The 27,000-nt window shown below is 53.0% G+C and overlaps 1 protein-coding gene across 3 annotated transcripts; it reads right to left on the bottom strand.

The window, feature by feature from the left end:
- Nucleotides 1–356: 356 nt before the first annotated feature.
- On the bottom strand, nt 357–27,000 carry MELTF (melanotransferrin). Of its 3 annotated transcripts, XM_043874985.1 has the most exons (16): nt 26,820–27,000; nt 24,923–25,077; nt 23,525–23,624; nt 21,168–21,350; nt 19,381–19,537; nt 18,152–18,219; nt 13,877–14,064; nt 13,158–13,338; nt 12,226–12,377; nt 9,666–9,762; nt 8,541–8,735; nt 7,457–7,613; nt 7,288–7,355; nt 5,307–5,494; nt 2,959–3,157; nt 357–2,506 (listed from the first exon to the last, which is right to left on the bottom strand). In XM_043874985.1, the coding sequence occupies exons 1-16, from the start codon at nt 26,866–26,868 to the stop codon at nt 2,424–2,426; spliced, it is 2,220 nt and encodes a 739-aa protein (XP_043730920.1). In that variant the 5' UTR covers nt 26,869–27,000; the 3' UTR covers nt 357–2,423. The 3 variants fall into 3 exon arrangements, with proteins under 3 accessions (XP_043730920.1, XP_043730921.1, XP_043730922.1); XM_043874986.1 differs by lacking the exons at nt 18,152–18,219; nt 19,381–19,537 and having other exon boundaries at nt 26,820–26,978; XM_043874987.1 differs by lacking the exons at nt 23,525–23,624; nt 26,820–27,000 and having other exon boundaries at nt 24,923–25,031.

The raw sequence follows: 27,000 nt of genomic DNA, 5'->3' as shown, positions 1-27,000 counted from the left end.
TTGTCAAAGGAACAGTGTCAGTGACTTATTTTGGAGACAAAGGGCAGGGGGTGGTGGAGAAGATGCACTGCTCTGCACCTGGTCCCCAGAGGAACAGATGCCTAAGAGGCCGAGAGGACGGAGGCAGCTGGGATGTGCTGGGATGGCTGAAGCCAGAGAACCAGTCCGTACTGGAGAAGGGAGTTGTGGGCCTCGCTGGTTGGAGGCTCAGACTGGTTCCTGACTGTGGTTCTGAGTGGAATCTGTCATTCTGGGAGGTAAGGGGGTGACCTGGGGCTTGCAGACCTCTGACCACCTAAGAAGAAAAAAGTGAACCATCATCAGCAGTTTTCTATCAGAATGCAAGCCTCAGCCAGTGCAGGGTTGTTTGGCTTTATTTAAAAGAAGAAACCAATGTCTTTCATGAGTGCTAACAAAGTGGTGGCTCTTGGTGTCACCTGACAGAAGTCACCCAGCACTCAGGCAGGTCATACCCTCGAGGGGCTCATGGTACAGCCTCACACCCTGGGCAGCACACTGGCCCAGGATGGCCACATGGTAATACACTCCTCACTGCACAAATCTCCGTTTGGAAAAAAAAAAAAAAAAGAAATCAAACAATCATCAAGTCAGAGAAGAATTATTTTGCTCCTTCAGAGAAGAGGGTACAAGCTTGGTAGCTGAGGCCAGCTCCTTCTGGCCTCTCACAGTGGGTGGGGGCCAGGATTCCTCAGGATGGCGTGACAGTGGTCAGGACACTGCCAGCGGCCTCCTTCTCCGCTGAGGATGGAAGGGATCCATCTCAACACCCACAGGTGGGGGCGAAGCACTGGGAGCCCAGCCTGTCATCAGCATCCCCGAGGCCCCCGCAGACGGAGATGCAAATAGCTCCAGGCCCACGCGGCTCCCAGTCTGCTGACGAAGGTGGCTTGCTCTCGTTTCTTCTTTTCACTTTTTTTAAGGGAGCAGATTTCAGAGTAAGAGCTGGCAGTTCGGGGAACTTTTTCCTGCTGTCCAAACAACCATGACGATAATGGAGACCCTCTCCCAGCACTTTCCACTGATTTGAAGGGGATGGGGAGGATGGAGCCTTTCTCTGAAATGAGCGGCCCTCGGGCCCAGTCAGAGGACAGCTGGGAGGAAGAGACCCTGTGTTCACACCTGAGGAGCCAGGACTCCCCTCAGCCCCTCAGTGGCCTGAGGCTCCTTTGACAAACAGAATGGCATCTCCCCATCCCCAGCTCTTCAGAGGCAAAGGGTTCAGAGGCTGAACCCTTTAATTTGGAGGAAACCACTGTTGCCAGAGGTACAGGAGTAGCTCCAGAGTGGTGGACATCACAGCAGGGCAGGAATGGATAAACTGTGAGGGAGCCAAAGAGGAGGAAACGCAGGAGTGGGGATTCCTGCTGACGGGGCTGAGCCCCAGGACAGAGCCTGGTGCGGCTGAACCACCAAAGGGCAGGGCACACAGAACATGCTTTGTTCTGAGGCCTGCCCTTCTTACCACAGACAGGTATTTAGGCAAGATTTTAGACCTCCAACCCTGCATGAAGCCCCTTACCTAGTAAAAATTCTGAGAAGCATTTCCATTGCCCCAGGACCCTTGAGGACTTCATCCCTAGGGTCCAGCCCTGGCCTCCCCAGCCCAGCACAATCAGGGGTCCGGCGGTCCTGGCCATGCCAAGCCACAGAAGGCAAGGACAAAGGGCTGTGAGTGCCCAGAAGCTTTGCCTCCTTGGAGGGCCTGGCTCCAGCCTCATCAGGTACTGCCTCAGTGGACAGACACACAGCATCCTCACGAGGGAGGCTGGAACAGGGAGTCCAGAGGACAGACGGAGCGGGGGCTGACGGGAGGTGCTGGGTGCGGTGTCCACTCCCCAGAGGAGGAGGTGGGAACCGGCAGGGAGGGGCCGGCAGGCCTGTCATCTCACCAGGCCCCCCTGGGCGGCTCAGCAGGGCGAGTTCCAGCAGAGAGGGCCATGTGGGAAGCTCAGGTTCAGCCCGTTTCCTTGGCAACCGGTCTTTTCCAAACCCGAGGCTGCTGAGGATCCGTGTGGTGGGAGCCTGCAGACCTGCAGGGAAGCGGCTGTGCCAGCCTGTGGGTGGGGCGTGACTGGAGGCGGGCCAGCGCGCCACCTCAGGTAGCGGAGGGACAGGTGGTGCCTGGGAGGCAGAGGCTGGGTTCCAGCAGGAGGGACCCGCTCAGCCCAGTTGGGGGCACTTTGCTTTAACATTCATCTTTATTCCACTTTGAAGCAATCACAGAAACTTCAGTGTCGGAATCGCAGCCCTGAGGAGCTCTGGTTTTTCACGCTTCCTTTCCCATCACACATTTTTTTCTCTGAGCAGTGTTAACCGGATTTACTGAGGAGAACAGCCTGATTTAGAGAGATTTCTGAATAGGTTTCCATTCCAAAGGAGGGCAAGGCTGGCCCAGAGATGCTTCAGAGGCAGGGCTGGAGGAGGCTGGCCGTGAGGGCCAGCGGGAGCAGCAGTAGGAGTAGGGAGACCCTGGAGGCTGCGGTCGCTGAGGGATTAAACACAGACAGTTAGGGCCTTGAAGGAGCTGTGTTTGTGGCCCACTGCCACTCATGTGCAGGACTAGATGGAGCGTATTTTTGTGTACTAAACTCACTCTAGGCTCCCTCTTGCTACCCTATTACAATTTTTCTTTCCCCTGGTTTCTTTACATATTAATTTCTTTCAAAATTACACAACATGTATATTTATGCAGTTGCCTGAATCCTCTTTGGATGATTATTTTTAACATTTATATTCATTATCCAGGTCTGTCTGGATTCCACAGCCAGTGTTTCTGCTATAACTGTTCAGGCCCTCTCAGGGCACTTCATCTTGATCGTTTGCAAAGACGCAGAGCACCCTTCAGTTCACTCAAGGTTTGGGGAGAAAGGCTTGGGAGGATTCCCCGGGGATTGTGCCCACTCTTCTGTGGGGTGTGACCCTGCCAGCCTGCCCTACCTGTGCCTGAGCACTGCTGAGACAGCATCCCTTCCAGAGCCACCACGTAGTCGGGGCCCAGCCAGTCACGATATGTCGTCTTCTCTCCCACAGGTACTACCCGGATGGTGGCATCCTTGAAAAGCAGATCTTGGCCATGATAGCTGGAGGAGTCGAACATTTTGAACCCATTCTTATTGTGGTCATCTCCAAAGAGGTCCTGGAAGCACACAGCAGATATGCTTTGCATCTGGGCTCACAGATGGTCACCTGGGTATCACTTGCCACTAATTGCTTTAAGTACCAAGGAGCAAGGAAAGTCAGGTGCCAAGACTCTGCTTTAAAATCATCGACTCATTGACCTCTGTCACCAAAGCTGATGTGGAGTACGAGATGACCAAAGCCACCACAGTAAGACAGCCATCCAGAAACATCACACTAAACCAGCTCTTGGATATTGAAGCCTGAGCCTTCACAGGAAGAAAGACTCAGAAATGAGAGAGGATGTGGATGAGATTACTGAGGGGTCTGCTAAGTCTGCTCAGCATTCTTCATCCTTCTCTACCAGGCTTCCTCATTCTTTTTTATGGGTATCCTTTATCCCCAACCAAAATGATTTCATAAGAGAGCCATTCATTCTGATATCAGTGCTAAGAAAGTACTAGGTAAGTTGAATATCCTTTACTAACCCACCCTCCTCACACCCAAGAAGTTCTTGAGGAGATGTTTTCTTCCCTGTTGAGGGTTCTCAGGGTAAGTGTGCTATGGCTCCTGACCTGAGACAGTCAGTAAAAAGGCCAGAAGGGATGTGAGAAATGAGGAATACATACAGGACACCAGAAGAACATGGACAAATGCCACTTCAGCCTTCAAATACTGGTAAAGGGGGAAAGAAAGAGTAAGGTGGCTATTGATCTTTTGGGGGGACTCATGGATCCTCGTAAGGATCTGATGAAAGCTCTCAGTCTTCTCCTCAGAAAAGTGCACATCCAAACAGGGCTCTTCCCCCACATCACTTCAGAGGGTTTCGGGACCCTTGGGGAAGCCCACAGACCCAGAGTTAAGAACCCCTGAGACAGAGGGATTCCGTAGGAAAGATGAGATTAAACATCACTTCCAAGGTTAGGAACCGGCCTGGAGGGTCAGCTGGCTCTGCAAGTCTGTGGTGCTTATTGATGGAGGGAAATGAGGTCAATTTCAGTCTCTGTCAGGATGGGGGTGTGTAGAGGGGAAGGTTTGGAACCTGGGGCAGTATTGTCAGATGGCCTGGGTTCAAATTTCAGATGTGTTCTGAAAGTGTGGCCAATAGGATTTGTTGATGGACTGGAAGTAGGGCATGAGAGGAAGACAGGAGTCTGACCTGACTCCTGAGGATATGGGAAGTCTGAGGCTGCTATTCACTGAAATGGGGAAGATGGAGGGAAAAAGAGGAGTCCAACTTTGACTTGTTCAAGTCAAGACGCCTGTTAGAAATGGAAGTGTCAAATAGGCAGCTGCCAAAGATGCATGTTTGAGATTAAAGGGTTAGACTGAAGCAGGGTTGAGGATGTATACTTAGCAGCCATCAGTATACGGATGGTAGTTAGTGACCTGGGGCTGGATGAGATCAATAGAGGTATAGGTGCTGACGGAGAAGAGGGCTTAGGATGAACCCTGGGGGCACATCAGTGGTTACCAGCCAGGGAAATGAGAAAGAACCAGCAAAGGAGATGGAGGAGAGGCTGGAGAGGTAGCAGGAGAGCCAGGCAGGCATGGGGCATGGGGCCTGGGGAGCCAAGGGGGAAACTGCATTCAGGAGGGTGATGAACTTCTGGAAGAGGGAGCTACAGCCAGTGCTGCTGAGAGGTCAGGGAGACGTGGACTGAGAAACAGCCACAGGATTTAGCAGCATGGGTCAGTGAGACCTTGACCAAGGCAGTCTCAGCACACTGGTGGGGCCTGTCTGGAGTAGTCTCCATCCTTAAGGGAGACCAGGAAAGGAGGAATTGATGACTCCAGACTAGAGATGGCTCTGTGAAAGAATTGTGCTGTAAAAGGGAGTGGGGTTATGGTTATAAGGGGATGTGAGACCAAGAGAAGGTTCACTTGTTTTTACAGGATGGTAGAAATAATAGCAGGTTTATATGTTGGTGGGAATGGTCTGGCTGAGAAGGGAAAATTAATGATGCAGGAGACAGAGGGGACAGTGGTTAGAGGGATGGCCTTGACTAAGTGACATTCACAGAATTTCTGAGAAATTCCCCAGAATTTCCTCAGTTTCTCCTGCTGTCTGCTCCAGGTAGACTGAGGTGACCGAGGGGCTTGGCTCGCCCCTGTCACCATCCCCGCCCCGCAAACCACCCAGTGGGGCAGCTCCTGCCCTCGCTCACCTGGGCCTTGTCCAGCAGGCCATACACAGCGAAGATGTTGGTGTCCGGCCGGACCATGACAGCATGGGATGGTATCTGTGCCAGGTTGCAGGCTGCAAACTGGGTCACCTCTGCCCGGGCCCCGTTGGGACACAGCAGCTCGTAGTCCTCCGACATGAGCTCAGCAGCCCAGGGCTCAGAACTGTGGCCTGAAGGGATGAAGCAGAGGGAGGGAGAGGATAGAGAGAGACTGCTCTCCTCAGGGACCCCAAGTCCTCGACTGGGGAGGGGTGGTGATATCTGGCCAGCTCCCCAACCCTCTTCGTTCCTCAACTGCTCTGCTCTATTACCTGAGTGAGAGAACCCAGCTGGGCTTATAATGTTATTTGTAGGGAATAAGAAGCATATACTATGTAGCAATGAACTATATAATCACTCCCATTTTACAGATGGAGGAACAGGCTCTTAATCACTCCCAGGCAAAGAACTCCATCTCTGTGTCATAGGTCTCAGGCCTGAGGGTATGATGGACTCTCCCCTAACAGCTGAAGTTCTCAAGCCAGACGGAGTAAAACATCATGTGTTGTTGATCTATAAGAGGCCATTTCAAATACCCTTTCTTGCAAAGAATCTCATCAGGTAGGCTAGAATGGGACCCAGGAATCTGCATTTTAAACCAGTAACTCAGTAATTCTGATGCAGGTGACTGGTCCAAAGGCTTCCTGACAAACACTACTTTCAGGAATCACGTTATTTTGTGCCTTTGTATATTCACTTAGTATATACTGCCTTTCTATCTCCAGGAGGAACTCCAGGTGGGTCCTTGAGTAGAGATAAAAACGTTTGAGTGGATCTGGGAACTGGGTGCCTCTCCGCAGGTGAACCTCGCAAGGGCCCTGTCTCCTCCGTGAACCCCCAGCCCAGGACACAGAGGGCACAGGCTGGGACCAGGCAGGGTACCCAGGTACCCTCCACAGAACCATCCTCCTTCTGGGGGATGACTCCCAGAGCTGTTGGTGGGTGGTTGGCAGGCGAGGGGGTTATGACAACAGGGCCTGGAACCCTTCCAGCTCTGTTGAGGCAACTGGTTTTCAGCCTTAGTGACTTTCATAGGCATGGTGGGATCTGAGTTTTGAAATACTGATTGATATTTTTTCCCTGCATGTCTTGCTTTCCCTTCACCAATCTCCACCTCCCTTCAGGCCTTCTGAATTTCTGCCCTGAGTTCCTGGGAAGAGATGTATTAGGAGAGAGTGGAGAAGACTTAGCTTCCAGTGTTTGGGGTTGCAAAGTCTGGGGTGTAGGCAGGGTATACAGAAAATGCAAACAAAAAATGTTGAAGGGAAAGAGTTTCCAGTTTTCAAAATGCATAGATTCCCCAAGGAGGGAGAACAGAATGGGGCAGGGGAGTGATGTACAGGCCTGCAGCACAGTAGAACTTCAGGTGGGGGCTTTGGGGTCCCAGAGCAGAGGTCCTGGCCTCTTCTCCCCAGTGGAGCCCAGGAAGGTGACTCCAGAGAAATTCCACCTTATGATGTGAATGGGGGGCATGCCTTGCCTCACACACCTCAGGGCTGCAGAGTGACTTCCCTGCACGTGGCATTGACATCCTCAGGAACAAACACAAGATGCTAATGTGAACTGATGACCCTGGGGCGAGCGGTCCCTGCCACCCTATCCACACATCTTGGTGCCATGTAAACACCCTGGAAGGGGTTTCTCCAAACTGACTGAGTGTCTACCATTTTGGTAGAATGGGAATTTGGCTTCCAGAGAAATAGACTGTCAGGTGACCTGTGCACTTGGATGTGTAGCCTGAGGCCTGTTCCTACTGTTTGGCCCTTGGGCTCCTGGGCTCCCCAAGGGGCAGAGCCTTCTAGACTCAGTCTTTCCCTGCTGCCACTTGGCCTGCAATCCCAGCAACATCTAGTGCTAGATTCTGCTGGAGATGGGGAAGAGCCCTACCAGTCTGGCTCTGTCATGTCCCAGGGCTGACACATACCATTTGTATTGTCAAAGACTGTCGTGTGCTTGACGAAGGCAACGTCCCCTGCATTCTCAACCAGGCACCTGCCACACAAGAAATCAAGACAGGTATTGGCAGGAGGTCCCATCCTGGCCCCTGGCCCCAGGACCCCCCCTCTGCCACCCGGCCCCAGCCCACCGGGTACCTGAAGGCGCCACTGTAGCCGTAGTACCTCTCCTGGCTGTTGCCCACACACTTGTTGCGGCCTTGCTCATCCCCCACGCAGAGTGCACACAGTGAGGAGGGGTAGTTTTTGGGGTTGTTCACGGGCACACAGCTGGCACTGAAGAACTCACTCACCGCTGGGGCAGAGGGAGAGGGCTGTGTTCAGGGGCCACGGCAGAGAGGGCGATTGCTCCCCCACAGATCTGCCCCCCTTGCCTGGGGCTATGGCTCAAGGACACCCATCTGCTCCCGCCCATCCAGCTCAGAGCGGCACGTCCCCTCCTGTGAGGATCACAGGGATGGGGGAATGCAGAGATCGTCTAGATATGAGAACCCTCACTGACAACCTCTGGTAGAAGAACCCACTTTCCCTTGAACTCCCTCAGGGACAGGGATCTCACTACCTCATAAACTCTTCTGTTCCAGTCAGAGCAACTGCCCAGCTGTCTGGGAGTGGGAGCAGCCAGTCCTAACACCTTACATGTGCTTGTGTGGGTGGTTAGAAAAAAGATGTGTTATTTTCCTCCAACGTGCCAGCCGGGACAGAGGTGTGTGTGCAGCCAGCTTCCTCCTGCCTTCCTCGCACCATGAATGTGCATGATTTAACACCCAGGGAGGGCCCTGCCTATGGCATATGGTAGGTGCTGGGTGAACGTGTCTTCTTCAGCACTTATATAGATGGCTGGCCACTTCCCAACAAGGTCCCCCAGATGCCCGGTGACTGGACTAGACAGCGTAGGAGCCAGGACAGTGTGAACCAGGCCTAGAGCCAATGCACTTGGCCTGCCCCCCACCCCCCCTAGAAATATTCCACTCTGAGTAACTAGGTAGGGGCCCTGGTACCCTCCACAGAACCAGACACCATTGTCCTGGGTGTGGCCAAGAATATTCCCCAACCTTCCCGAGAGCAAGGGGCACGTCAAGGAGGAAGAGGAAACTTCTCTGGGGCTGCCTTCTCTGGGGTCCTGCTGGGAGAGGACCTCAACCCTCAGAACTGGCCCTGACCCCAGTGAACCCCCAAGAAGAGCTTGCTTGCATGTGTATGTTTCTGTGGGGGGCGGTACCTGTGAGGACGTCGCAGTCCCTGGGCCGGATGAAGCCCCTCTGCACGAGGGCGCCCACAGGGATGTCCCAGCCCGTGGGGCTGCCGAAGCCCGGGTGGCAGGAGCGCTTGCCCCGCAGCTCATCCAGGGTGAAGGCATAGGAGCTGTTCCGCTTCACCACGGCCACCACGAAGTACGAGTTACTCCTGTCCTCCGCTGGGGGAAGGGACACCAGTGAGGCCCTTCATCTGTGCTTAGTGGCCTCGGCTGAGCAAGGCCAGGGCCAGAGCCTGCAATCCATTCCCTCCAATTTGTTCCCTCCAGTTGCTTTGACATCAGAGCAGTGGCTCTGGCCCCACACACTGCTCCCCACTGCTGTCAGACCCTGGCTGCCCGGGCTCAAGAGCGCCCAGGCTAAGAGCCAGGTGGGTGTTCAGAGAGTGTATCTGGCAGCGAGACCTCTGCGTGTCCCCTCATTGCTGAGGGGCAGCCTGTGGGGCTCCACTTTTCAGCAGCTCCAACTGCTGAAATTCCAGAAGAATTTCTTTCCTTACACTCAGGAGGTATTTTTCTTACCTCCTGGGAGAAAACTGGAGGCATAGCTAGGGTTGCAGATGCACTTTCCCTAAGATGAGAGAGTTCTCATGTCCAAGTGGAGTGGACCTGAGGTCAGTAGACCTAGGGACAGAGCACCTGGGCCCCGCCCATTGAAAAGGTGCTCATGAGCTGACAGGAATGTGGGTCCTGGGCCACCTGTCATTAGCCACATGGTCTGGATGGAAGAGGCCATGGAGGCTTTCTAGTTCAGACCCTGGCAAATTACTCAGCCTGTTTTTGTACAGCCTGGGATGCAAGCTAAAAATAATTTTTATATTTTTAAAGTGTTGTTTAAAAAAAGAACATGCAGCAGAGTCTGTATGTGGCCTGCAGAGCCTGAAGTGTTTACTCTCTGACCCTTCACAGAAAGTTCGCCAAAGCCTGCCAGACTTCCAGTGACTGGGTGGGTACACTGTGCCTGGGGCCAGAGTGGTTTGCCTGTGACAGACAGCAACTGGGAGAAAGACTCTTTTAGGGAAGTTTTTATAAAAAAAAAAAAAAAATCAACCACCTCCCTACTGAGGCCAGTGGCCTGGCACCTGCACTCACGGGCATAGTGCTCCCCGGCTGCTGGAACCAGGCCATATGTCTTCCCTGCTGTGTAAATGTCCTCGCCCTTTAGGGTCACAGCATCAATTTGCCCAGCCTGCAGAGGGGACAGAAAGAGTGGTCAAGCTGAGGTGGGTCCCCAGACAGCTCTGGGTGTTGGGATCTGACAGGTGCCAAAGCTGGGTCTCTCAGGAACTCTGGCCTCAGGCTCCCTTCCCCTGGGAACCCAATCCTGCCCCATCTGCCCCTTCCTCTCCTTGTAAGAGTGCTTGGAGGACCAGAGACCTGAAACCATCCAGCATCAGCATTCCCATTCATGGGTGTCTTTCAATCTTGAAGCAAATGTTTTCTGAGGGTCTCCTGTTGCCAGACCCTGTTCTGAGCAGAACCTAGCACAGTACCTGCTCTCGTGCTCCATGTGGGTCTCCCCATGGCTTGCCAGCCTCAGAAACCTGGGCATTGCACTGCATCCCCAGAACCTGGCCAAGGACTGGCACACAGCATGAGTGCATTACACACTTCTCAAATGTGTGCGTGAATGGGTGAACGAGCCAGGTCTGAAAAGAAGACAGTCTCAGGGTCTATGGGAGGAGGCTCCAGGGTTGAGGGATAGAGCCCTGCCTCAGGAGTAGCCCAGGTCCGCCCCCCCTCAGAGACCTCTAGAGCCCTCTGGTCACCTGTGCCCCATCCCCACTTGTCCATTCTGAAGCCTCTGGACAGGTGGCTCCTCAGACCCTGCAAAGAGATTAACTGATAATCAAGCCATACCCCAAGGAAGCAGGTGGGGCCCAGGGAGAGAGGGGATACTGGGACTTCAGGAAGGTGCCCCCCATGGTCCAGGGCTGAGGTGTGAAGTTATGATGACAGAATAAAGGCAGTGATGTTGATATTCTGAGCCTAGGAGGGCCTCTCTGGGGGACCCCTTCCCTCCCATTTAGACCTTCTACCCATCATGATGCTGAGGAGGAACCCAGACCCTAAGCCACAGCCCAGGGCCCAGGCCAGCTGACCCCTGCTTGCCTAAGTCACTGTGGTCGGGCAAGAAATGGATATTAGAGCTATACTGGACATCATCTCTGACAGCCTTAGAACTGAGGATCTCTAAGCCTTTTGCTGGGGTTCTCAGGACCCCCCTAATGCCAGTCCTTTCCTCCTGTGGCCCTCTGTGAGCTCAGATGGAGAGAGGAATTGTGCCTGGTGAGAGCTGCATCTCCCTGCAGCTCTGCCTGGTCTGGGGCCCCTGGAACCAGCCACTCCTCCGCAGGACAGCCTGCCCACGACTCGGAAAAGAAGAGTCCCCACCCCTGAATCTCCCTTCCCCAATTCCAGCTGGCCTCCCCTCCCTCAGTACCATATCAGGCTCCAGGCAACCTCTGGGGAGAGAGGCTCCCCCACCCTTGACCTGGGTGTCCTGGAGCAAGTTACTTCCTCAGCCTCCCCTAGCCTCATTCTCCACCTCTGATAGTAATCATACCCACCCCACAAGTGTCATCGTGAGGATTAACTGAGGTCACCCACGTGAAGGCTTAGCACAGTGCGGGGTACGTGGGAAGTGAGTGCTTATGAGAGTGTTAGTGTCACAATCCCGGCCCCGTGTCATTCCTGTCCGCTTGCCTCTTCTCAAGTCGATGTGCTGCCTGGCTGGGGCAGGGTGGACACCCCAGGGCATGTGACTTGGCCTGCACTCGGGGACCACCTTGAAAAGGGCTCCTCACCATCAGGCCCCACCCTAGTTGATCTTAAAAAAGAGGAGGGAAGCAGTCCAGGAGCAGAGGAGACCCCTGTGACCACAGTAGGACCTCAGCCCTGACTGCAGGGCCATGGGGCTGCTTGCTACTCCTGGCCTCAGTCTCCAGTCAGAGAAGCAAAGCAGGACAGAGCTGAATGGGTCTCAAGACCAGGGTCAGTGCTTTTAACTACAGGTGGCAGGCATATAAATGAAGGCTTAATCAATTTAATGGGCCATGATAAGCTCAAAAAAATAAGGCTAGGATAAAATACACAGAATCTATTAGCACACATTGTACTTAGTAAAGATAAGCACTGTTTGGTTTCATACCTCTCTATAGGGGATATATATTTTTACAGGTTTATCTCTGAAAGAAAACTTTTTTTGTGTGCTAGATTGTGATTGTAAAATGTATTTCTGAGTGCATTGCAGTTTAATAAATGATGATCCAATGCCCACCCCCAATGTGCACAAGGGGAAACTGAGATTCAGAAAGGGAAAAGGACTTGCCCAAGGTCACAGGGTCATCAGTGCCAAGCTGGGCCAGTCTCATGGTCCTTCTGCTCCTGGCCCACCTGCTCAGCAGGGAGGAGTCCCCAAGGGAAACAGCCCCCTTCTCCCGGCCCCCCCCACCCCCTGCCAAGGGGCAACTTCCTGTGGCAACTTCCTCCTCCTCTTTCTCTGTGGCATTGTCATAGAAGACTTTCTTCTCCTCAGGCTGCCCTGTATCCTCCAGACCAGGCAGGCAGAGGGAGGGCCAGTAAGGACCATCCCAGGCACTGCCACTGCCTGCCCACCTGGCCCGCTCTGCCCTCTGGATGCAGCTCCCACCTGGATTTGTTCCATGCACTGCTGCGGGGACTCGGCTGACACACACTGGATCTCTGGCTTGAGCCTCTGCCGGCTGAAGGCCACAGCCATGTCTCCACATTTCTGGATCTCGGGCGTGGACAGCACACACCAGCGCAGGTAGTGGGGCAGCCCTGTGTGGGTGTGAGCATGTGATCACACTGGCCTGCATCAGGGGCTGGCCCTCAGCAGGAAGAGCCTGGAATCAGACCCAAGAGAAATTCTGGCCCTTTCTTTCCATGGTTAGCTATAAGGGTAAGTTATTTCTCCATCTGATCCTGTTTCCTTACCCAGAAAGGGGAGGACGGAATCCCTTTCATGGGGCTGTGAGAAGGCTTGAGGCAGATCAGGTCTGCCATGTATCTAACACAGCATCTCTCTGGCTGTAGGTGGTAGATACATGGGGGTGGGGGCTAGAGGCATGAAGTCATTGATAGACTACTGTAAGGGCCCAGGTGAGAAACAGTGCCAGAACCAGGGCCATGGCCACGTGGTGAGGAGGAGGAGTGAGGCACTGTGGGAGGATGGGGGCATTGTGGGAGGAGTGAGGCACTATGGGAGAATGGGAAGGAGTGAGGCATTCTGGGAGGAGAAAGGCACAGTGGAGGGAGAAAGACAGGACTTGATAACTGGGTGGAGAGGCAAAGAGACCCTTCCCAAGACAGACCCTGGGGTTCTGGATCCCAACCCCCAGAGCAGGTAGGGTTTCCAGGGTACAGTGCTGCCATTTGACTCCAGAGATGCTTCTTCCCCAACCATGAGAGGCAGGGAGGTGGAAGAAACAGGTTCCCATTGAGGCCAAGAAGCACACACACCTCCTGGGGTGTGTGTCCTCCTCTGGCCACCTCTCAAGCAAGCCTGACCATACCCATCATCAGGCTGGGGCCAGCGAGAGAAGAGAAAGGTAGACTTACGGTTGGGGTCACAGAGGAGACCCTTCATGGCATGCAGGTATTCACGGCCCAGCCATGCCTCATAGGTCTGCGTGGCGATGGGCACCAGCTCGGAGGTGGAGTCCTTGAAAAGTAGGTTCTTCTGGCCATAGGCCTCAGAGCTGAACATGTGGAAGCTGCTACCCTCATGGCTGAACAGACGCTGTGTGTCAAGGGGCAGGGGTGGGGGCTGATGATGTACTGCGGGGAGAATCCTTTCTTCCTAGTTCAGCTCCCGCTTCCTTCTTCCTGTGCCTGCAGGCCAGGCACCCACTCTGAGGACCACACGATCTCTCTCCTTCTCCTTCCCTTGTGCTCCCCAGCGCATTCTGCCTGTTCATACTCAGCTGACTGAACACGTGGCTCAAGGCCCAGGTGTGCAGTGGTGCTGAGCACAAGCAGTGGGCCGAGCTCAGTGGCAGGGATGAACCAAACTAACTAAGCTGGTGTGGCCTGTGGGCAGAAGCTTGCTGCTCTTCTGTGCAGCAGTATCAGTAAAACACTATTCACCACATTTAATTAATGGTGTACTTTGACATTTATTGGTTTTGTCATTTTGTTTATTTGCTCACATGTTCTGCCTCTGGGTCCTGCCCCTGGTCTGGCTGGTGCGGCCCCGGGATGGCTCTGAGCCCCCACCCTGGTGAAAGATGAGAAGGTCCCGCCACCCCGAGAAGCTGTGTGGGGTGCCCTGAACTCACCTGGCCTTCGTTGAGCAGCCGGAAGATGAGGCCTCCATCTGTGTCGGCCCGGACCACCACGGCATGAGCTGGTACCCGAGCCAGGTGGCATCGCCTCCATTCAGTGACATCAGCCCGGGTGCCATCCCGGCACAGCAGCTCAAAGTCCTCTGACAGCAGTGCCTGGCCCCAGGAGGGCAGGGTTTTCCCTGGGAAGATGGGAATCCTGTCATAAGCCAACTCCTATCCTGAGTGGGGCTTGTTGAGGACCCTTGGGAGGGGGCCTGGGGAGAGCCTAGGGTGTCATGGACAATAGACACACAGTGAAAGGCAACCCTTACAAGAAGTGAGAACCAGAACCACACCAAGAAGTGAGAACTCAGAATCATACCAGGAGGTGAGAAACCAGAATTCAGAATCAAGAGGAGCTTGGTGGCTGCACTGTATAAAATCAGGTGTCTCTATAGAGGTGTCTATTTACTTACATTTTAAATTTGTCGCCAATTTCTAATAAAATGGATTTGAGATGTCTGACAATAAAATAACACATATAAACAGAACTGCTTGTTAAAGACAAAAAGAATAAGAAAGTAAGAGAAACTGAGAATGAGAGAGAAATATATCAGGAGTTCACCACTGCCATCTGGCACTAAATTTACTTCTGAGCAAAGGGCAATGGTGGAAACAAACCCTGACAGAATTTTCCAGAACTGTGGCCCAAAGAGAAGAGGGCAAATTCTCGAAGCTTCACCCACAACTCCAACTATTAATATTTTGGTATTTTTCCTCCATATTCTTTTTTCTATTCTATCCTCTAACCATTTAAAATATGGTTAAAGCCATACATGGTAGGCAATTTTACATCCTATTTTTTTTCACTTATTTAAAAATATTTTTCCACATTACTGGAAGCTTTCCATAAAACTCATTTATAAGACTGAATATCAACACCAAACAGGCATATTAATAAGACTAATTTTAAGGATTGTAACTCATGCAATAAAATATACCACAGATGGCCCTACATAACAATATTTTAATGACTTATAAATTTTAAAATGAGGAGGATAAACCGTTGCTAGATAATAGGAGGGAAAAAGATAATTTGTGTGATCATGAACACTCTATTCACTCCAAAGCTATTTAAAAACAAACCAAAAAACCAAGAAAGTAATAGTTTGGAAAACTCCATAAAGGTCATTTTTAATGACTGCATGATAATTTATAGCACTCTCAACAATTACTCAGTGTTATTCTCTCCCCACTCCTCAACTTTCCTCTATTTTTAAACTGCTGCAAAACCTTTGTAATAGAATTCTGGGGGATCACTTGGCCCTCCCCCGAGACAAATGCATCATTTGGGTATTTCAATCTGCCGCTCCTGTTTTCCTTCACTAGGGACAATTAAAGCCATATTACTTCACTACTTTGCACATTTATGTCAATACCACTCTTTTGCTCTTACCAATCTTGTTGCAATCTTTACAGACAACTCTTTAAATAATTACTTTCTTAGATTTCCTTAGATTATCATAAAAATTTTAAATAATTATAACCCAATACATCCCTAATGCCAGGCTTCAGCAATACAGGAACCGTGAACTTCCAGATGTTCAAGCTGGTTTTAGAAAAGGGAGAGGAACCACAGATCAAATTGCCAACATCCGCTGGATCATCGAAAAAGCAAGAGAGTTCCAGAAAAACATCTATTTCTGCTTTATTGAGTATGCCAAAGCTTTTGACTGTGTGAATCACAGTAAACTGTGGAAAATTCTGAAAGAGATGGGAATACCAGACCACGTGACCTACCTCTTGAGAAACCTGTATGCAAGTCAGGAAGGAACAGTTAGAACTGGACATGGAACAACAGACTGGTTCCAAATAGGAAAAGGAGTACGTCAAGGCTGTATATTGTCACCCTGCTTATTTAACTTATATGCAGAGTACATCATGAGAAACGCTGGACTGGAAGAAGCACAAGCTGGAATCAAGATTGCCAGGAGAAATATCAAGAACCTCAGATATGCAGATGACACCACCCTTATGGCAGAAAGTAAAGAACTAAAGAGCCTCTTGATGAAGGTGAAAGAGGAGAGTGAAAAAGTTGGCTTAAAGCTCAACATTCAGAAAACTAAGATCATGGCATCTGGTCCCATCACTTCATGGCAAATAGATGGGGAAACAGTGGAAAGAGTGGCTGACTTTATTTTGGGGGGCTCCAAAATCACTGCTGATGGTTATTGCAGCCATGAAATTAAAAGACACTTACGCCTTGGAAGGAAAGTTATGACCAACCTAGATAGCATATTAAAAAGCAGAGACATTACTTTGCCAACAAAGGTCCGTCTAGTCAAGGCTATGGTTTTTTCCAGTGATCATATATGGATGTGAGAGTTGGACTATAAAGAAAGCTGAGCACAGAAGAATTGATGCTTTTGAACTGTGGTGTTGGAGAAGACTCTTGAGAGTCGCTTGGACTGCAAGGAGATCCAACCAGTACATCCTAAGGATCAGTCCTGGGTGATCATTGGAAGGACTGATGCTGAAGCTGAAACTCCAGTACTTTGGCCACCTGATGCGAAGAGCTGACTCATTTGAAAAGACCCTGATGCTGGGAAACATTGAGGGCAGGAGAAGGGGACGACAGAGATGAGATGATTGGATGGCATCACCGACTCGATGGGCATGGGTTTGGGTGGACTCTGGGAGTTGGTGATGGACAGGGAGGCCTGGCACACTGCGGTTCATGGGGTCACAAAGAGTTGGACATGACTGAGCGACTGAACTGAACTGAACATCCCTAATTCTTTCTCCACCTTCCAAATTCTTGTTTGCTTGATTCATTATAGGACTGTCGTGCTCTGGGGACAATCCTATGTCTTTTTTTCAGATCATTTTTCTCTTGAATCTGGTTCATGCTATTTGCCTCCATGAATGTCAGACTACATTATGGACCTTCTAATTTAAAGGGAAATAATAACAATAAAAAAAGAGAATGATTTTTTTAAAAGGAAGACAATGATCAGACATGATGGAACATGAAAAACTGTAGAGACAAAGGTTGATTGATAGCCATCAGGGAAGGGGTTGGGAGGGACTGACCAGAAAGTGGTATGATGGAACTTTGGGGTGAAAGGTCTGCCACAGTCACTATCTTTTTTTAACATATATTTTATTTATTTACTTATGCTATTTTACTTATTTACACTGAGCCAGCTCTCAGTTGTGGCATGTGGGATCTAGTTCCCTGACTAGGGATCGAACCTGTGCCCCCTGCAGTAAGAGCGCAGTCTTAGCCACTGGGTCACCAGGGAAGTCCCCACAGTCACTATCTTGATTGTGGTGGTGGTGATTATACAACAGTGTATTTTTAGCAAAACTCAGAACAGTACTTCAAAAAGGGTGTGTTTTACTGTACATAAATTATACTTCAATTAAAAAAAATAAAAGATTCTTAGGCAAATCCAAATTAGAGTACATTCTATAAAATAACTGACCTGACTCTTCAAAAATGTCACTAAAAACAGAGAAAAATTGAGAAACTATTTGAAGTTAAGGAAAACTAAAGCAACCTAACAACTAAATACCATGCATGATCCTAGAGCAGGTCCTGGCCTGAAAAAATTGTGGCAAAGGACAGAATTGACAATTAGTGAATCTGGAATATGGATTATAACTTAGATGTTATGCCCATGCTACATTTCCTGAATTTGATAACTGCAGTGTGGTGAGGTCCACAACACCTTGTTCTTAGGAGATATGTACTAAAGTATTAAAGGGTGTGATGTGAGCAAACATACTCTAAAATGGTTCAGAAACACACACACATACACACATACATGTGGCAAATGCTCAGAGCTGGAATCTGGATAAAGAATAAATGGAAGTTTTTTGAATTATTCTTGCAATTCTTCTAAAGATCAATTATTTCAAAATCTAAAAATTCTTAAATGACAGTGGTATAATGGATCAACACATAACACCAACCCATCTTTAGTAAGTCCTCATCTGAGAGGTAAAGGGACGGCTCTTCCGGAGAAGGAGCAAAGGCTGGAAGGGGTTGAGTAGATGACAGCTAGTGCAGAGGTTTATAAACTTGTTTTTCAAAAGCAGAACCCAATCTTAGCAAGGAAAATGAGCCCACGGCCAGATATGTATCAGAGCAGGGCAGAGCTGCTCACCAGCCCCCTTGTGCACACAGCAGTTTAAGCTCCACTGGTGAGACCCAGCTCTTTCTTTCGGTCAGGGAGCTTATGGGGCCTGAAACCCGCCGCTGGGGCCAGCCCTTCCACTCACCATCTGTGTTCTCCAGCACTGTGCTGTGCTTCACAAAGGCCACGTCCCCGGCCCCTTCTGCCAGGCACCTGCGCAGGTGGAAGCAACGAGGCAGGCTGGGGTCCAGCTGCCATCCTCCTCCTCGGGAGGTCTGGCCTGGCCGTGCTGGGTGGGGTCTTGGCAGACATCGGTTTCACAGTCATGCAACCCGGGTTCCAGTTCCCCAGTCTATGTGGTTGTGTGGCTTTGGCAAATTATGGAACCTTCCTAACCTCTATTGCCTCTAAAGCGGGGACGAGAAAGCAGCTCCCCTAGAGAGAGATCCTTTATAATCCATGTAGATTCTGTGCAGCTGAGCTTGGGGCCTGAAAGGAGCAGGTGCTCATAGGGCAGCTGCTTGATTGGCAACCTTAACGCTCAGGATGTATTGAAGATGACTCTGTCCTGAGGCAGGGGATTGGGCTAGACCTTCTCACGCCACACCAACAACCCTGTGTGGAAGGGCCCAGGACTTTATGGATCCTCCATCTGTCACTTCCCAGTGAAGGAGGCAGCCCAGGTCCCTACAGTCAGCAAACAAGCCAGGACTGGACTGGGGCATGTCTCCAGGAGAGGCAGGGTGGGTGAGTTTCTGACTTGGAGGACCAAGAATCATTTCTCCCTCTGTGCCCCAAACTTTATTTCCCCTATTCCACCCTGGGGTGTGGGGCACCAGCAAGCTCTCAGGTTCCAGGTGGAAACACTGTAGCCAGGGTGGAGAGAGGGAACCAGGAGGCTTCCAAGCCAGCCCCCACCGGGCATGCTTCCTCCTTTGCGGACAGATGGGAGGGCCCCACAAGCAGTTAAGAGACTCTTGTCTCCATGGAGCACTGATTTAAAGGGCCAGCCTGAATAGGAGCAGAGGCCAGCCCTGAGTTCACGCCTTGGGGGTCCCAGCCACACTGCCCCAGTCCAGCATCCTCTCTGCTGGTCTCAGACACCAGAATGGGGACCTGGGAGCGGCAAACGACCAGTTTTGCCATTTTCTTCTCTCTGAGCCCTTACTTCTCTAAATATACCAAACATGTTGATTTTATGAGTAAATCCTGTCTGGCATATTCTGGTTTGAGGTTTTTAAACTAACCAGGCACATGAACTATATAAAGGGTGCTTTGATGAGATGCAGTTGACATCACCACTCCCCTAGGGGCCCATTCAATGATGAGGTGTTTTTTCCCCAGCGCTTGTGGCCCCACCCCAGCCCCTCTCACCGGAAGGCCCCGCTGTAGTCGTAGTATCTCTCCAGGGGGCTCTTGTCACACACTCCTTCCCCAGTGGTGTCGCCCCGGCAGAGGCGACAGAGGGACTCTGAGTAACTGGTCTCTCCTGCCCCTGGGACACAGCTGCCCCCAAAATAGTCGCTGACAGCTGTGGGAGAAGATGGGGGGGGTCAATTGCACAGCATTAGACCCCCGCCCCATCCTCCAGGGAGGGCTCGGGCCACTCAGGCTGTAGTCAGGAGGGCTGGGCTCCCCAGGGACCCAGCTGGACTCTCCAGACTCAAGTCTGAGCAGACCTGGGGAACTGGATCCGATCAGAAGGAGGCATGGTTGGTGAAGAGGGTCAGGATCTGCAGGATTTGGGGGCCTCTTCAAGCACCCGGGCCCCAAGTCCACCCTCTTGGCAAATATTTATCCTGTGCCCAGTTACACCCTAGTGCCATGTAGGGTGAGTAAATGCCGGTACTACACTGGGCCAGTTGCATCGTGCTTGGCTAAACCAAGCTCTTCCAAGGCGGGTTCCTTTCTCGGTCTTTCTGCATCCTCACAGGGTAGTAGATATTTAATAAATGGGCCAAGTGGCTGGTAAACCTCCCACCCCTGGTCACCATTTGAGAGGACATGGCTTCCAGGTTCTTAGGCATGGCGCTCTGTGAGGGCAGCGTATCTGTGTACATGTGTATGCAGGCGGAAGTAGCATGCATGTGTGTAGTGTGTGTGTTTGTGTGTGTGTGTGTGTGCACACCACTGTGAGAAGCCCACCGGGAGGCATGGAAGTTGAGCTCATAGTAACAGAGCTCCCAGCAGCGAGCGCAGACCCTGGGCGTTCTGCAAAGACACTGTGTGCATGATCTCAGTCCTCCAAACCACAGCACTGTAGTAAGTCTTAACCTCCCCATTTTGCAGGGGAGGAGAGTGAAGTTCATTGTGTAATCTTTCTGAGGGCAGGCCATGCCGAGCCAAGGTTTTCACTCATGTGTCCCCACAGAAAAGTCTGGGCTTTGAAAGACGACGTGCTCACCCCGGTGCAGACAAACCAGGAGGCAGCCTGCTCAGGGACACAGGGTTTGGGGACACCCGAAACTCTGTCTGAGGTGTGCTATAGTCCGAAAGAAGGAAGTTTGATAATAATGTAGTTGTGATGCGTCGGAGGCCACCTCAGATTGACACAGCATAATGGCCAGCGGCTGACTGGGAAAAGAAGCCTGAAGCATGAGAACCAGGGCTCTGGGCTCCCGGCCGGGCCCCCCAGGACCCCCTGCCCTCACTCAACTCTCAGGGGCACATTTCATCTGCAGGACAACCCTATTCTCACCACCCATGAATCAATGTGGGGCTCTGATTAGCCACGTGTGAGCTTCCTGGGTACAAGCCTCATTTGAGTCCTGAAAAAATACAGCTTCTGACCCTGTGAAGCTGATGGCACATTTATGGAAATAGCAACCATGTCTACCGCAGGTGCGAGGCACTCCTGGGCGATTCACCGTCTCCCGTGGGGTGGGCTTTGTGGGCCCTGTGCTTGGCTGTGCTGTGGAAACCGGGATGAGGGCCCAGTGCCTGGAGGAGCCGACCAGCCAGGAATACAAGTGGTGCAACACCAGGCTGGCCAGCAGGAGAGGGGGGAGTGATGTCACTGACCAGGTTTCCCCAAGGCCCAGGGGAGGGGGGACTGTGCTGCTACTTAAAGGGTGCCATGAAGGTGAGCCTGGGGAGAGGGTGTCCTGTGAGCGGAAATGCAGAACCCTTGCAGGAGAAGCCTCTGGAGGCCAAGCCCTCACCTCTGAGCACATCACAGCCCATCACCGAGAGGCGGCCGCTCTCTACCAGGTAGCCCACAGGCACGTTCCAGCCCACTGTCCGGTTGATGCCCGTGTGGCAGGACTTCATGCCTTTCAGGGTGTTGATGGTCACCTGGGAGCCCCTCTTGACCACAGCTACGGCATAATAGGAGGTACCAATCTCTAGAAGGAGGAGAGAGGAGAGTAGTGAGGGTGGCAAGGGAGAAGCTGCAAGAGAGGCTGGGACCCTGCCTGGGAGGGAGGAGGGAGAAGGGTGCGTGTGGATGTGCTCATGCATGCGTGTGTGGTGTTCTAGTACTAGATAGCAAGTGGGTGCAATGCACATGTCGTCACAAGACCCCACCTCTGCCAGCCTGGTACAGAGGTAGCTATTATCCTGAGATGTTAATTCATGCATTAATTTCCCCCTTTTCCTTCCCAAGCCAGCTGGCACTACATTTGCACGCATCAAGGTCTTCCAAAAGCAGAAGTAGCCTGTAAGTCTTTTGTTTTCCAAAAGTATAGGCCCTTAGGAGAACCTAAAGGAACTGAGGGAATGGTGTCCTGTTATGGGAATAAGGGTAGTTGGGAGGAGCAGGGCAGGGGCTTCCCCCAGATTAGAAAAAGTGACTTCTTAGTGCTGGGCCGGGGGTGGGAGGATAGGAAGACTGGAAGAGAAACACTAGCAATGTGGTCCCAAATCAGTCAAGTGAGTTATCCCAAATAGCCACAGTGAGTCGCCTAAGATGGGCCTGCTCTGCATCCTTGTATAGCCCCAGTCCCAGCACAGGGTCTCACTTGGTCACTTGATGACTCTCAGATGAATGGGGTGCATGTGGGTAGGCAAGGGTCTAAGCCTTGCAAAAGAGTCCCCTGGACCAAATGTTGCCTGGAAGAGGCTATTCAGACAAGACAGGGATGACTCCTCTATGGGGTCCGATGACCAGGGAGCATCGCAGCACACACACATGGACACGCACACGACTGCCCGGGGCAGTGAGATGCCCATGATCAGACTGAAGTTACATTCGAGAAAACCAAGCCGGTGTAATTTCCTGCACACCCGAGCCTGGCCTGTGCCAATCTAAGGAGCCCCATCTGGTCTCATCCTCTGACTCCCCAGTGTGGCCTTTTTTTAGCTCCTTGAATGCACCAAGCTCTTTCTTCCCTGGGCCTTTCTCAGAGCTCCCGTCTGCAGAGAAGCCGTCCTGCTGCTCTATGTCAGCAGGTCTCCCACCGCCCTTATCTTCTGCATGGCCGTCACTGCGCTCACAGCACCCAGCACACCTGTAACTGAAGTGTTCGGTGCTTATTTACCATGTGACTCCTGCTCTGTGAGGGCAGGAACTCTCTTGTTTACTGGCCTATGCTCATGACTGGCATAGAGGTGCTCAATGAACGTGTTGAATTAATTACAAGAGGAAGAGCTGTGTCTGGAGCCCACGAGGAGGGCTGTTCCTGGCCATTGAGAGGAAAGGCTGGCTGGTCTGCAGGGCTGGCCAACTCCTGTGTCCTCTGACAGTTACCGAGTGACCAAGTGAGACCCTGTGCTGGGCACCAGGCACCGGGGCTATCCAAGGATGCGGACCAGGCCCGCCTCAGGGGACTCGCTGTGCTGAGGACAGAGCAGACAGACAGAGGGGACAGGACCTTGTGGAGTGAGCGAGTGCTCTGAAAAACGGGAAGGAGAGGCCTTTGCAGGGGTGGGAGGGCCCAGGGGAGCTCTTTGGGGGACAGCTGAGCCGGGCTTGGAGAGACCAGAGGCGCTGGGCAGGCTGAGCCAGAGGCAGGTGTGGTGTGCGTGCAGGACCCACACTGCTGACTGCACCCATGTGTCAGGGCACACAGACCCGCTCACTGAACCCGCGTCACAGGGCAGGGATCACTGTACCGATGTCAGGGTCAAGGAGGTGGAGGGCGTCGGGGTCAGAGAAGAAGACAGCAAGGGCGGAACCAGGGTTCCTTCATGGTCTGTTGGGCTCTGCAGCTCCTGGTCACCACTTCCTGTCCAGCCCATCCCGACTCCCGGCTGTATCTCACAGAGGCCACTGGGATGCAGGCAGCTGCGCCTCACTGATGCCCTGTTCATCTGGCTATCACGTCCAGCCTTACACCAGGTATGGGGCAGCCCCTCAGTAAGAGCTGATGGGTGACAGGGGGCTTCTGGGCCCCCAATGAGGAAGAACAAACTCAGGTCAGCCCTTCGTGTTTCTGGGACCCCCAGGTCTCAGGGGCATGACACTCTGGGGACAGGACCACTGACCAGCTCGGGGAGTGTGGGGTCGGGCCAAGTCCAGCAATGACACACCGCTGAGCGACCTCCTCTCTCCTGCCACCCTTCCCACTTGCCCTCTGACCTTGATCGTACACCTCGCCCACCACAGGCTTCAGACCGTGCTCCTTCCCCGCCTGGTAAATGGCTCCTCCATCCAGAGTGATGGCATCAGCCTCCTGGGCCTGCTGGGAACACGTGGGTCAGTGCAGCCTGGCCCCAGGGCCGTTCAGCCAGGAGCTCGGGGATGCCCACCGGTCTGTGCCCGAATAGCCCTGGGGGTGCACACAGTCCTTCCATCTGGCCCAGGAGCCCCATCCTGGCTCAGCCTTGCAGGCCCCTCCCTGCCAGGGCCCAGGAGTCTCCCCTCATCAGGACCAAGGGCTCACCTTATTTTTCTAATTATATTATTTTTAATTTTATTGGACTCTGGTGGCTCAGATAGTAAAGAATCCGCCTGCCATGAGGGAGACCTGGGTTCAATCCCTGGGTTGGGAAGATCCCCTAGAGAAGGGCATGGCAACCTGCTCCAGTATTCTTGCCTGGAAAGTCTCATGGACGGAGGAGCCTGGCAGGCTACAGTGCCTGGGGTTGCAAAGAGTCGGACACGACTGAGAGACTAAGCACTATAATAGACACACATAGCTAAACATGAGCACAAAATGAAAATTAGTGAAGAGTGAGTGTCCCTCGCTTTCTTGTTTCTCCACCCCTTGTCTCTACCGCTAACCTGTTTCCTGGGTTTTCTCTCTAAGATGCAGGTTGAATCCTACAGATGCTCTCTTCAGTTCAGTTTATTCCTTTTTGTTTTAAAAAGCACAAATGGGGTCATGGATAGAATGATGGTTCAACACAATTGGTTTCCACCCTTACGGTGGATCCAAGCCCCTGGCCACGTGGACTCTGACTGGATTCGCTCTGGGGGCGTATCCCGGGGTGAACTGGAAGGGAGACCCTTGTTCCTCTCCCCAGTGTTTCCCTCCACACCTTGTCCTGCACTGAAGTCCTGCCTCTTAACTGTCAGTGCTAGTTAGCAGGGCTCCCACCTCTCAGGAAATCTCTCCCACTCCCCACTCACCCACCCAGGACCACTGCCCCAGAAAAGACACAAGCCCTGTTCTAGAAAACTCCAGGGAGGAGGGAGAAACTGCTGTGGGCCACCGAATGGTCTGTTGTACGGGCTCCCCTGAGCGGGGCAGGTCGTGTCCCCCATGTAGAAGGGCTCTGTGTGAGGAAACTCTGCCTCTCAGACACCTTTCCCCACCAGTGCCTGAGCAGGGCCCTCCCGGGGCCTCCCAGCGCCTGGCCTGCGCCTCCTCGGCAGGAAACAGGCTGGCCCTTGTTGCCAGGGAAACTCAGGCGGTTCTATCGCCCGGCCCTGGCAGGGGGACTTGGGAACCTTTGCCAGTGAATGAGGCTGTTGTGTGCTCCCTCCTGAGTCACAGCCCTCTTGTCTGGGCAGAACGGAAGGGAGAGGACTCACCGTGATGAGCTGGATGCAGTGGTCGGCGGAGGTGCCCTGGACGCACAGGACAGAGGGCTGGATGCCCGCTTGCTGGAAGGCCTTGCTCATGTCACTACATTTCTGCTGCTCCGCGTCTGAGATGGTGCACCACCGCACCTCCATCCCGCCAAGCGCTGGGGTTGGGTGGGGGACAGTGAGGCCGGGCCCCTGCAGCCCCAGCCCACTCTGGGACCCTTCAGCACAAATAGCCAGTCCTCACCACAGCCCTGCCCTCCCACTGTGGGGTGCTAGGACACAAAGAGGTGTTGCAGCCCGGGAAGGGGCTGGGCTCACCTGTAAAGCCTGTGTGGGCCATGCATTCCCTGCACTTGCCTAGGGGCAGACATCTGGCCCTTTGCATTGGCCAGGGAGGGTCTCCCAGTGTAGCAGCCGGGTTTTCCTCACCCACCCCTCCCCGGCCTGGAGCACAGCCTGGCGGATGGAAGGAGCACTGGCTGGTTCCTGCCCCTCTTGAGTCTTTGTGTCCTCTAGCAAGAGAGTGCTGGACTGGGTTCTCTCCCTCAGCAGTGCTCCTGGCCCCCATCATGAACTAGGGCATGAGACCAGGAAATGGTCATGGCTGCCCCCTGAGGAGACATTGGTGGTTACATCCACGGCAGACCCACCCTCTGTGGGCAAAGCTTCAGGCACCCGACAAGGGGAGGGAGGGGAGTCAGCAGGTTGGCCTCAAGTTCCTCTTCCTCCAGCTGGTGACTTCAGGCAACTTATTTGACCTCTCTGAGCCTGTTTTATTATCTGAGAAAGCAGATGAGGGCAATACCTTCTGCACTAGAAGTAAACCTCTGTAGAGAGTCAGGATACAGGGTCCTCAGTTAACTTCCATTTAGGCCCCTGCTCTGGTGGGGACCCTCTTGGGTCCTGGGATCTGACCAGGTCAGAGTTCTAGAGAGCCCCCAGTCTAGGGGCCCAGTAGGGAGCCTCCTCCACTAATCACCCTCCTAGCCAGACCTGCCCTGAGGCTTTGGGTCCATTTCCACCAGGCAGGGACCCTCCCAAGGCAGTCTGTGCTTCCCATCCCTACTCCAAGGGTGAAGACTGCAGATTCCCCCAGTCTCCCTTCTGCCCCTCTTGGCCTCCCCCAGCTCCACCCCAGGGATGTAGAACTGCTCTCCCCTCTCCAGTGCTCCAAAGCTGCACCCTGGTAGATCTAGCAACTGCTGGCCCGGACTGGAGTGGCAGGTCCATTTTCTGTACTGATGGTCAGAGCAGTGGCTTGAAGCCATCCTTTCACCAGCCTCTGCCCCGCTATCCCTGCAGGCAGCCAGGCAGCTCCCTGGGAGGTCCTGCCTCAAGTCTCAGCGTCAAGGATCCTGACTCCCTTGGGAGTGGCCTGCCAAAGGAGAAGACCCTGCCTGCACCCCCTCCTCTGTCCATGCTGGGCACCCTGGAGCAGTCTCCAGGGCAGTATCTCTCGCCTCCTCCCCTCCAGTCCCTCAGAGTCTTCTTCCACCTCCCTCCGGAAAAAGTAGAGCCTCTCTGGCCCCTAGACCCTCCCTGGGCTTCCTAGGCATCAAGAGCATTCACTCTCTGGACCTCCTCTCCGCATTCCAGGACTCTCGCCTCCATGCCTCTGCCCGTGCCTCTCCTTGGCTACCTTCGCTTTTTCAATGCCCAGCTCAACACCGCTTCCTCCAAGAAGCCCTCCAGATATCCTGGTCTGCTCGGGTCAGTGCTAGTACCCTCCTCTGTCGTCCTTCGCGCCTTTCTACGTCTTCCCTCTTCCCTGGGAAACAAGGTTCAGGACATACTTTTCAGCCCGCGAGACCCTCCTGTGGCTGGGGGTGGGAGTTGTGGCTGGAGAACCCAGGACCCCCGCCCCAGCTCCGTCTCCCAGGGCCGGGCGGCGGGGTCTCACCAGTGCGCAGAGTCAGGAAGAGCCACAGAGCCACGCTGGGACCCCGCATGGCGCAGCTAGCTGGAGCCGGGCTGGGCGCGGGTTTTGTCTACTTCTGGGTCCCAGAGGGTCAGCAGCAGCGGCGCTTTCTCCCTCCTTCCTCTCTGGCACTGGCCTTCAGCTCCTTAAGAGCGGCCGGGGC

Source organism: Cervus elaphus, chromosome 19, assembly GCF_910594005.1.
Source record: "Cervus elaphus chromosome 19, mCerEla1.1, whole genome shotgun sequence".
Classification (NCBI taxonomy): Eukaryota; Metazoa; Chordata; class Mammalia; order Artiodactyla; family Cervidae; genus Cervus; species Cervus elaphus.
The sequence above is the reverse complement of the archived record's forward strand: the minus strand, read 5'-3'. Positions and strand labels throughout refer to the sequence as shown.

What these genes read in the sequence shown, in the direction of transcription:
- MELTF (XM_043874985.1), bottom strand. Translation starts at nt 26,868, where the DNA reads ATGCGGGGTCCCAGCGTGGCTCTGTGGCTCTTCCTGACTCTGCGCACT. An exon ending in ACTGCATCCAGCTCATCACG is followed by an intron (nt 23,625 to 24,922) that starts GTGAGTCCTCTC and finishes TGTTCCCAGCAG; the next exon opens with GCCCAGGAGGCTGATGCCAT. An exon ending in AGTCTTTGACAATACAAATG is followed by an intron (nt 5,495 to 7,287) that starts GTATGTGTCAGC and finishes TCATCCCTTCAG; the next exon opens with GCCACAGTTCTGAGCCCTGG.